The sequence below is a fragment of the Microcaecilia unicolor genome, chromosome 1 (assembly GCF_901765095.1).
Source record: "Microcaecilia unicolor chromosome 1, aMicUni1.1, whole genome shotgun sequence".
Taxonomy (NCBI): domain Eukaryota; kingdom Metazoa; phylum Chordata; class Amphibia; order Gymnophiona; family Siphonopidae; genus Microcaecilia; species Microcaecilia unicolor.
Genome location: NC_044031.1, coordinates 766,554,939 through 766,566,683, shown reverse-complemented (window position 1 = coordinate 766,566,683; position 11,745 = coordinate 766,554,939). Strand labels below are relative to the sequence as shown.

Below are 11,745 nucleotides of genomic sequence, written 5' to 3'. Positions count from 1 at the left end.
GGGAGAAGCAGTATAAAATGTTTTGTATGTTTTTGGGATCTTGCCAGGTATTTGTGACCTGGATTGGCCACTGTTGGAAACAGGATGCTGGGCTCGATGGACCTTTGGTCTTTCCCAGTATGGCAATACTTACGTACTTATGATGGTACTGAAAAACATACAGATTCATTTACAAGACAGAAATGAGAAAAGATGCTTTATTGGGTGCATATTTGAACTTCATCTAAGAAACAATTAAATGTTTGAAAAATACTCCAGGAACGTGGAGCCCCACCACACCCCAAGTTTCAGAACATGGCGCCTTCATCTTCCTTATTCAGGAAGTACACAGTAACTGAGCCGCAGCTGGTGGGAACCGTCTCAGTAATTCTGGCAAAGAACCAGGAACCGAGTCCATACAGTAACGTCGGGATCCCTGTGAGAAAAAGAAAAAAAAAAAAGATTGTTTACTGGTGCTCATGTAAAAGCAGAGACTGGAGTAACAGAGGACCAAATGATACCTCATACTATAAACAAACTTGTCCAAATTAGTTCTCCCAAAGGCATGTTATGAAAACACAATTGTAATAAAACTCCCTCCCACAACTGATGTCATATTTTAGTAGAGAATGCTATAGTATGAGGTATCAGTATGAAAAGTTCCTGGCTGCCTTATTTTCTGTCTTTGGTTAACCTTACTCTTTTGCAAACTGCTCAACAGTCTGCCTACTTAGACTTTTGTTGCTTTTCTGCCTGTGATTATTCTGTAGCTATAAAATAATTGCCCAAATTTCAGCTTTACAAAAACAAACTTGGCCTGTACTTGGTAAGAGCCAGTTCACCAGTGGTGTGTGACGACATGACATTTACAACAGGGGATTAAGTACATGCTAAGACCTGTCGCTAAGACCTGTCGCTTCTTCCTCTATAATATTAGCAAAATTCGCCCATTCCTCTCTGAACAGACCACCCGAACCCTCGTCCACTCGCTCGTTACCTCTCGTCTTGACTATTGCAACCTTCTTCTCACTGGCCTCCCACTTAGCCACCTATCCCCCCTTCAATCTGTCCAAAATTCCACCGCACGTCTTATCTACCACGTGAACCGATACTCTCATATCACCCCTCTCCTCAAGTCACTTCACTGGCTCCCGATCCGTTACCGTATACAGTTCAAGCTTCTCCTATTAACCTTCAAATGCACTCAATCTGCAGCCCCCCATTACCTCTCTACCCTCCTCTCCCCGTATGTTCCCACCCGTAACCTCCGCTCTCAGGACAAATCACTCCTATCTGTACCCTTCTCCACCACCGCTAACTCCAGACTCCGCCCATTCTGCCTCGCATCACCATATGCCTGGAACAGACTTCCCGAGCCCATACGCCATGCGCCCTCCCTGACCATTTTCAAGTCCTTACTCAAAAGCCCATCTCTTCTCCCTTGCTTTTGGCGCCTAACCACCTTCCCCATTCATGATACCTACACTGACTACATAGTTTGTAACCTTTAGATTGTAAGCTCTTTTGAGCAGGGACGGTCCTTCCCCATGTTAAACTTGTACAGCGCTGTGTAACCTTGGCAGCGCTATAGAAATGCTAAGTAGTAGTAGTAGTTCTGAACAACAAGAGGGCTTCAAGGGCAGCAACATAAGCACCCCTCACCTGTCCTGGGATCTCCCAGCCTGTCAGGTTTTCAGGATAGCCACAATGAATATTCATGAGAAAGATCTGCATTCACTGCTTCCACTGCATGCAAAATCTGTCTCATGAATATTCATTGTGGATATCCTGAAAGCCTGATTGGCTGGGGAACCCCTACTCTACACCATCAATGACACAAAAAGAGGCTTGGTGGGCTAAACCCAACACCTCTCACTCCAACAAAAAACAAGAGGAGCGTGTGGCCCCCCAACATCATTCCCACCCCCAGTGGAGATAGTGGGATTTAGTGACTCCAACAAAACACCATCAGTGTCACAATCTGCGAAAAATGAGCCCTTGGGTTGTAGCCAGGTTGGCGCAAAGCACAGCATTGGTCCTCACTTATGGCTGCTGACACAGAAGCCTGAAAGTCCAGGACACGGGTTGGCTGGAATGCTGGTGCAAGGCAGGACAGGAACAAGGCAAGGTACTCTGAAGTCTGAAGGACGCCAGGAAGCCTGTTGCCAAGGCACTTCCTTAAAAAGCTAGGCAGAATGGCGTCTGTCAGCGCCAAGGAGGTTTATGGCAGGAGACAGCATGAGCCTATCTTGCCCATTATATGGCCTCAAGCCATTGGGCGGAGCTTGCCGTCATACTGGTTTGTCCAAAACAATAGCAAATGCTATTGAAAATAATAAACTTGTGAGGTTTATATAATTTTATTAAACCTCCTAGGTTGTGTATTCTCTCTGTTAAGAGGGGTTCATGTTGGGGGGGGGGGGGTGAGGGGGTCTATGAAGTGGGAAGGGTTAATGCTTTTTTGTCATTGCTCAACAGCTTGCTTAATTTGTAATGCTGTACTGTAGATTTCAGTGTGCTGTGCTATATGTTTTTAAAAATGTTTTTACTAAAAGCGATGCAGGAAGGAGAGCACGGGTGCTGGGGCTCTGCTCCCAGTGACAACAGATGGTGAGGCAGGAAGACGAGCAGGAGTGTTCCGCCTTCTGAAAGGGTGTATGGTACCGATCTGCCTCTTCGTCCTGGAAAGGGAAGGGAACTGCGGCTACCCCAGCTGAAGCGAAAGAGCCTTGAATGGGTGAAGACCCGCCAGTTCCTGCTATGGACAGTTTAGTTTTTCCAATAATTGTCTTCTATGCCTGGTGACTGTTCCAATGTGTACATCCGTACGCTGAACAAGCTGGCATGTTTTGGAGAAAACATGGTGGTGGATGCAGCGGGAACCAGCTTTAACATTTTGATGCCATGCCATCTCCTGTCATAAAACCTCCTTGATCAGCGCCAAGTGCAGAGTTCCAGGAAGTAGAACATTCTGCAGGCACAGAAGGCTGCTACTACTACTACTTATCATTTCTATAGCGCTACAAGGCATACGCAGCGCTGTACACCATACACAAAAGAGACAGTCCCTGCTCAAAGAGCTTACAATCTAGATAAGACAGGTAGACAGACAGAACAATTAAGGGTAAGGGAATAAAGAGGTGAGGATAAAAGGACTGGGCAAGTGAGCAGTGGTTAGGAGTCAAAAGCAGTGGTAAAGATGTGGGCTTTAAGTTTGGACTTGAAAACGGCCAAAGAGGGGGCTAGACGTACAGGCTCGGGAAGTTTATTCCAGGCGTGAGGTGCAGCAAGATAAAAGGAACGGAGTCTGGAATTAGCAGTAGAGGAGAAAGGGACAGATAAGAGAGATTTTTATTATTATTATTTATTGCATTTGTACCCCACATTATCCCACCTATTTGCAGGCTCAAAGTGGCTTACAGAGTGTTGTTATGACAAAAATCATGACAGGATCTTAGATACAATCAGTAGTAATCAGAAGATGTATGAGGGATTAGAGAGGTAGGTGATTAGGTAGGGTGGTGTAAGAGGTGTATTTTAGTCCTTGAGTGGGTTGGGTGGTGAGTTGAGTAGGGTTCTTTTTGTAAGCTTTGTTGAAGAGATGTGTCTTCAAAGATTTGCGAAAGTTGGTTAGATTGTCCATGGTTTTCAAGGCTGTGGGTAGTGCGTTCCATAGCTGTGTACTTCTGTACGAGAAGGTAGTAGCGTATGCCTGCTTATATTTAAGTCCTTTGCAGCTGGGGAAATTCAGATTGAGGAATTTGTGGGCTGATCTTTTGGCATTTCTGGGTGGTAGGTCCACTAGGTTTAGCATGTAGAGTGGGGCATCTGCGTGTATGATTTTGTGTACGGTCGTGCAGATCTTAAACTCAATGCGTTCCTTGAGAGGGAGCCAGTGTAGTTTCTCTCTTAAGGGTTTCGCACTTTCGTATTTAGTTTTTCAGAATATGAGTCTGATTTATCAACAGAACGGAGTACCCAAGGGGGGGCATAGGAAGAGACAAGACTGGAGAGGTACTGGGGCTGCTGGACCCTAGAGGCCTTCTGGAAACAGGTGAGTGGCACGACAATCATTATTACGTCATAATCTTCTTTCCCTTGGTAAACTGTACCCAACAGTTTCTTTCTCTCCCTGTCTCTCTTATCCCTTGCACTTCCCCTCACTCATCTCTCATCCCTTCACCCACACTCCCCTGCCCCTTATTTAGGTGTCATTTGTAGATAATATGCCAAACTCTTCTGCCCAGTGTGTGGTGACAGCCAAAAAATCAAACAGGATGCTAGGGATTATTAGGAAAGGGATGCAAAATAAGACTGAAAATACTATTAATGCTTCTGTATTGCTCCATTGTGCAGCCTCACCTTGAGCATTGCGTTCAATTCTGATCGCCGTATCTCAAAAAAGTATATAGCAGAATTAGAAAAGGGTCCAAGAAGAGAGACCAAAATGATAAAGGGGATGGAACTTTTCTCGTATGAGGAAAGGCTAAAGAGGTTAGGGCTTTTCAGCTTGGAAAAGAGACAGTTGATGGGGTATATGATTAAGGTCTACAAAATCTTGAGTGGTGTAGAATGAGTAGAAGTTAATCGATTGTTTACTCTTTCAAGAAGTACAAAGGCTAGAGGACACTCAATGAAATTACATAGAAATATTTTTAAAACAAATAGGATGAAATAGTTTTTCACTCAAAGAATAGTTACATATTACTTACCTCAGGAGGTAAGTGGCGGCAGATAAAGACCCTAATGGTCCATCCAGTCTGCCCAACAGTCACATTCATTATCAATTCAAGATTAAATGAACGTGATATTATATACTTGATCATGGTCTTTCTTTGGTGTTTCTGGGACATAGACCACAGAAGTCCGCCCAGCACTCTCCTCACATTCCAAACCTCTAGAGTTTCCGTCGAAGCTTTCTCCAGTCCAACCTAAACCTGATCGCCATATGCAGGATTTAGACCATACAACTCCGCCCAGCACTGGCCTTAGTTGATAAAGCCAGAGTTGCCATCTGAGCACCACTTCACATGCAAACATATATTTGCAACCCTTTAAGTTTTGTTTTTTATATCATTTATTTTCTAATTAGAGATCTTCTGTGTTCATCCCACGCCTTTTTGAATTCCGCCACTGGTTTTTTTCCCTCAAAGGTTATTTCAGACATCCATCACCCTCTCCGTGAAAAATAATTTTCTGACATTACTCCAGTGGCATACAGAGGGTGGGGGCGGTCCACCCCTGGTGCATGCTGCAGAGGGATGCAGGCAGCAGCCATGTGGCTATTGGCTCCACCGATTCATAAGTACATAAGTACATAAGTACATAAGTAGTGCCATACTGGGAAAGACCAAAGGTCCATCTAGCCCAGCATCCTGTCCCTGCTCCCTCTGATGTTACTTCCTGTTCCAGGGCAGGGAACTGGTGGACAGCCACGCGGCTACTCCCAGCACCCTCAGGAGGTATGAGCAATGCACCCAGGGGGAAGGGGTTGAAGGTGATGTGCCGGGGGGGGGGGGGGGTGCACAGCGGCAATACGCCCAAACACCACTACATTACTCCTAAATCTACCACCCTGCAACCTCAATTCATGTCCTCTAGGTTTGAGGAAGCAGAATATTTGCAAAGGTTATTAAGGGCAATCTGATTATTAAGTTAGAATGAACTTTCTGCCACAGCCTACAACATTAACAGACAGCCTCTAGAAAGCACAGCAGGACCTAGTTTAGTCTTCAAGTATTTAAATGTCTACATCATATCTCCCCTGTCCCTCCTCTCCTCTAGGATATACATATTCAAGTATTTCACTCTCTTCTCATATGTCTTTTGGTGCAAGCCCCATATCATTCTTGTCACCTTCCTCTGGACCGCTTCAAGTCTTCTTATAGCTTTCGCAAGATATGGCCTCCAAAACTGGACACACTCCAGGTGGGACCTCACCAACGACTTGTACAGGGGCATCGACACCTCCTTTCTTCTGCTGGTTATACCCCTCTCTAAGCAGCCACGTTCTGACCATAGCCACCACCTTGTAATATTGTTTCGTCACCTTGAGATCCTCAGACACCATCACTCCAAGATCTCTCTCCCTGTCTGTGCATATAAGCCTCTCACCGCCAGCACATATGTGTCCTCCCTTGGATTTCTACTCCCCTAAGTGCATCACTTTGTACTTCTTTGCATTGAATTTTAATTGCCAAACATTAGAACATTCTTCTAACTTCTGCAGATCCTTTTTCAAGTTTTCCAGTCCACTCTGTAACAAATTTTGGTATCATCCGTAAAAAGGCAGACCTTACCTTCTAAACCTTCACTCACAAATATGTTGAACAGAATTGGCCCCAGCACCAATCTTTGAGGCACTCCACTACTCACTTTTCCTCCCTCTGAGTGAATTCACCCAGTCAAAGAATTTAATCAGATTCGTTTGACACAATATACCTTTTATAAAACCATGTTGTCTCGGATCTTGTAACCTATTGGTTTCCAGGAAGTTCACTATCCTTTTCTTCAGCATCGCTTCCACTACTTTTCCAATAACCAAAGTGAGGCTTACCGGCCTCTAGTTACCAGCATCTTCTCTGTCACCACTTTTGTGAAGAGGGACCACATCTGCTCTTCTCCAATCCCAAAGAACCTCCCCTGTCTCCAAGGATTTATTAAATAAATCTTTAAGAGAACCCGCCAGAACCTCTCTGAGCTCTCTCAATATCCTGGGATGGATCCCGTCTGGCCCAAAGGCTTTGTCCACCTTCAATTTTTCAAGTTGTTCATAAACACTTTCTTCTGTGAATGGTGCTATATCCACGCCATTCTCATATGTACCTTTGTCAGTCAATGGTGGTCCTTCTCTAGGATTTTCTTCCATGAAGTTTTTGTTCAGCACGTTTGCTTTTTCCTCATCATTCTCCACATAGCAGTTCACGGCATCTTTCAGTCTCACAATTCCATTTTTAGTCTTCCTCTTTTCACTAATATACCAGAAAAAATTCTTGTTGCCCCTCCATACATTTCTAGCCATTTGTTCTTCCGTTTGCGCTTTTGCCAGACATATCTCTCTCTTGGCTTCTTTCGGTTTCATCTGGTATTCTTCTCTGCGTTCTTCTTCTTGAGTTTTTCTGTATTTCATGAACGCCAACTCTTTATTTTCTCAGCCACTTGATTGAAGAACCATATCGGTTTCCTTAGGCTTTTATTTACTCTCCTTGCATAACGGTTAGTAGCCATATTTATAGCTCCTTTCAGCTTGGACAACCGTCTTTCCACTTCTCGCATGTCCTCCTAGCCCATTGGCTCTTTCTGCAAGTATTCCCTCATTTTGCTAAAGTCAGAATGTTTGAAATCCAGGACTGTCCTCCGCTTTAGCTTTTATATCAAACCAAACTGTTTGATGATCACTGCTGCCCAGGTGGGCAACCACTCAGACATTAGATATACTTTCCCCATTTGTGAGCACCAGATCCAGCGTCGTTCCTCCTCTCATGGGTTCCGTCACCATTTGTCTAAGCAGAGCACTTTGTAAGGCATCCATGATCTCTCTACTTCTTTCCGATTCCGCAGATGAAACTTTCCAATCCGCATCCGGCAGGTTGAAATCTCCCAGCAACAGCACCAATCTTTTCTGTCCCAACTTTTGGATATCTGTAACCAGATCTTTACCTAGTTCCTCCACTTGTGTCAGAGGTTTGTAGATACATAAGTACATAAGTAGTGCCATACTGGGAAAGACCAAAGGTCCATCTAGCCCAGCATCCTGTCACCGACAGTGGCCAATCCAGGTCAAGGGCACCTGGCACGCTCCCCAAACGTAAAAACATTCCAGACAAGTTATACCTAAATATGAGGAATTTTTCCAGTCCATTTAATAGCGGTCTATGGACTTGTCCTTTAGGAATCTATCTAACCCCTTTTTAAACTCCGTCAAGCTAACCGCCCGTACCACGTTCTCCGGCAATGAATTCCAGAGTCTAATTACACGTTGGGTGAAGAAAAATTTTCTCCGATTCGTTTTAAATTTACCACACTGTAGCTTCAACTCATGCCCTCTAGTCCTAGTATTTTTGGATAGCGTGAACAGTCGCTTCACATCCACCCGATCCATTCCACTCATTATTTTATACACTTCTATCATATCTCCCCTCAGCCGTCTCTTCTCCAAGCTGAAAAGCCCTAGCCTTCTCAGCCTCTCTTCATAGGAAAGTCGTCCCATCCCCACTATCATTTTCGTCGCCCTTCGCTGTACCTTTTCCAATTCTACTATATCTTTTTTGAGATACGGAGACCAGTACTGAACACAATACTCCAGGTGCGGTCGCACCATGGAGCGATACAACGGCATTATAACATCCGCACACCTGGACTCCATACCCTTCTTAATAACACCCAACATTCTATTCGCTTTCCTAGCCGCAGCAGCACACTGAGCAGAAGGTTTCAGCGTATCATCGACGACGACACCCAGATCCCTTTCTTGATCCGTAACTCCTAACGCGGAACCTTGCAAGACGTAGCTATAATTCGGGTTCCTCTTACCCACATGCATCACTTTGCACTTGTCAACATTGAACTTCATCTGCCACTTGCACGCCCATTCTCCCAGTCTCGCAAGGTCCTCCTGTAATCGTTCACATTCCTCCTGCGACTTGACGACCCTGAATAATTTTGTGTCATCGGCGAATTTAATTACCTCACTAGTTATTCCCATCTCTAGGTCATTTATAAATATATTAAAAAGCAACGGACCCAGCACAGACCCCTGCGGGACCCCACTAACTACCCTCCTCCACTGAGAATACTGGCCACGCAATCCTACTCTCTGCTTCCTATCTTTCAACCAGTTCTTAATCCATAATAATACCCTACCTCCGATTCCATGACTCTGCAATTTCTTCAGGAGTCTTTCGTGCGGCACTTTGTCAAACGCCTTCTGAAAATCCAGATATACAATATCAACCGGCTCCCCATTGTCCACATGTTTGCTTACCCCCTCAAGATAACACCCATGTGGACAGAGGTTCCATCATTTCTTTTCAAGGTGATCCATATTGCTTCTTCCTTTACTTTAAGCTCTGCAACTCGTTGATGGAGGATGTGGTAACAGCGGTTAGCGTATCTGGATTTAAAAAGGTTTGGACAAGGTCCTGGAGGAAAAGTCCATAGTCTGTTATAGAGATGGACATGAAGGAAGCCACTGAGATTGGTAGCATGGAATGTTGCTACTATTTGGGATTCTTCCAGGTACTTGTGACATGGATTGGCCACTGTTGGAAGCAGGATACTGGGCTAGATGGACCATTGGGTTGACCCAGTATGGCTATTAGAATTAGAATATTTATTTATACACTGCCTTTATCCAAGGCAGAAATACAAAGACAACATACATAATAAAAACACAAAGAAAGACATATTCAGGCAGTAAAGGACCACCGGCAAGAATACCAGCTTAGAGTGAGTCCATTTACATTCTCTCTTCTCTCACCCTCTCACTCCCATTACCTTCTTTTCTTCTCCTGTTGCTTTACTCTTCTTCCTCTCCAAACCCCACACTCTTTCCGTCCTTATCCCCTAGAACATAACACCTCCTGCCCCTTCACAATATTTCATGAAATCATTCTAGCCAAGATCACTGGGAAAAGAACAGCGAGGGAGAGAGGACAGGGAAGATAGTAAAGGAAAAGAAACGAAGGATGAATGACAGAGCCCCAACATATAACACCCCAGAGAAAGAAAAAGAGGGGCTTGGAATGGAAACATCCATTTTTTTTCCAAACGTATGCTGAGACTACCTCACTCACAGTGCTGAACATATTTCTCCTCCAAAGATTCTCAGGAAGAAGTGAAATTAGTAGCACAGTGCAGTGACTTAAAGCAGCTTCTTGGGGGAAGGGGGGTGTTTAATTCCTAATTTGGCCCATGTTTATACAGATATCTAGCCATCTCAGGAAGTGAAAATAGTAGGAGGGAAAAGAAGGCAAATAAACAAGAGATGCTGGGAACAGAGTTAAAAGAGACAGAGGAAAGCAGAAACCACAGACTGGGAATGAGGTGATTTTTATTTTTTTTAATCTGGTGACTGAAAAGTGTCAGAGTTGCAGGAATTTATACCTGCTATCTTTTGTTTTGCACAGTACTGAAGGAAATGCATCATTGTTTACTTTTTAACTACATATTTATTTTTAGTTTTGGGTAATTTATTCCGCACTTGGTGAAGGTCTGTGTTCTGCATGTGTAACTGGGGCACATATTTTCTTAGCATAAAGTTTCTAATTATGAATCTGTAGTAATCCAACTTGCTGTTTTGCCGGTAGGTATTGATTTGCTCCGCTGGAACCACAGATAAGCTAGTCAGGGCCATAGCTTACAGTTGTTTACATGACTCATATGCAAACAGCAAACAATCTCACTCTGCCACCCTGTGATAGACATGGGGGGCATAACCGAAAGGGACGCCCAAGTTTTGCTGAGGATGTCCTCGCAAAATTTCCCGATGGAGGGGCGGGGAAACCCATACTATCGAAACAAGATGGACGTCCATCTTTCGTTTCAATAATGTGGTCGGGAACAACCAAATCTTGAAATTTAGGTCGTCCCTAGACTTGGTCGTTTCTGATTTTCAGCGATAATGGAAACTGAGGACACCAATCTCAGAAACGACCAAATGCAAGCCCTTTGGTCGTGGGAGGAGCTAGCATTCGTAGTGCACTGGTCCCTCTCACACCAACAGGGCACCCTAGGGGGCACTGCAGTGGACTTCAGAAATTGCTCCCAGGTACATAGCTCCCTTACCTTGGGTGCTGAGCCTCATAACCCCCCCCCCCCCCCCAAACCCACTACCCACAACTGTACACCACTACCATAGCCCTTACGGATGAAGGGGTGCACCTAGATGTGGGTACAGTGGGTTTCTGGTGGGTTTTGGAGGGCTTACATTTACTACCACAAGTGTAACAGGTAGGAGGGGGGGGATGGGCCTGGGTCCGCCTGCCTGAAGTGCACTGCAACCACTAACACTGCTCCAGGGACCTGCATACTGCTGTGATGGACCTGAGAGGCTGGCATAGAGGCTGGCACAAAAGATTTTTAAAGATGTTTTTTTGAGGGTGGGAGGGGGTTAGTGACCACTGGCTTAGGAGCCAACTTTTCAAAATTATTGGGGGTGCTAAGCCCAATGGAAATAACCCCTCCCTGGACACATGCAAAGGAATTTTCTCAATATTGGGGGTGCTCAAGCACCACAGCACCCACAGAGTCGGCTCCTATGACCACTGGGGGTCAGTTCGGGTTAACCTGCCACTGCCCCAGGTACAAATAAGTATCTGTATATACTATGTGTAAACCACTTTGAATGTAGTTGCAAAAACCTCAAAAAGGCGGTATGTCAAGTCCCAGTTCCCTTTCCCTATTTGAGATTCTACATGGAATGTTGCCAGTGGAGGAGTAGCCTAGTGGTTAGTGCAGTGGACTTTGATCCTGGTGAACTGGATTCAATTCCTACTGCAGCTCCTTGTGATTCTGGGCAAGTCACTTAACCTGTATATATTATGTAAACCCCACAGCAAGGCAGTATATCAAGTCCCATTTCCCTATTTGAGATTCTACCTGGAATGTTGCTACTATTTGAGATTCTGTTTCTACTATTTGAGATTCTACATGGAATGTTGCTAGTGGAGGAGTAGCCTAGTGGTTAGTGCAGTGGACTTTGATGCTGGTGAAATATAAGTTGCTTACCTGTAACGGTAGTTCTCCTTGGACAGATCATCTTGCAGC

The 11,745-nt window shown here is 44.7% G+C and overlaps 1 protein-coding gene across 2 annotated transcripts in view; it reads right to left on the bottom strand.

Moving 5' to 3' along the window:
- Positions 1–220: 220 nt before the first annotated feature.
- The window catches only part of C1H15orf61 (chromosome 1 C15orf61 homolog), a 38,201-nt gene continuing 26,676 nt past the window's right edge, over positions 221–11,745 (bottom strand). For both annotated transcript variants that reach the window (XM_030190464.1, XM_030190465.1), the window contains one exon: positions 221–415. In XM_030190464.1, the coding sequence (XP_030046324.1) occupies positions 288–415 (128 nt within the window). In that variant the 3' untranslated portion in view covers positions 221–287. The remainder of the gene's footprint in view (positions 416–11,745) is intronic.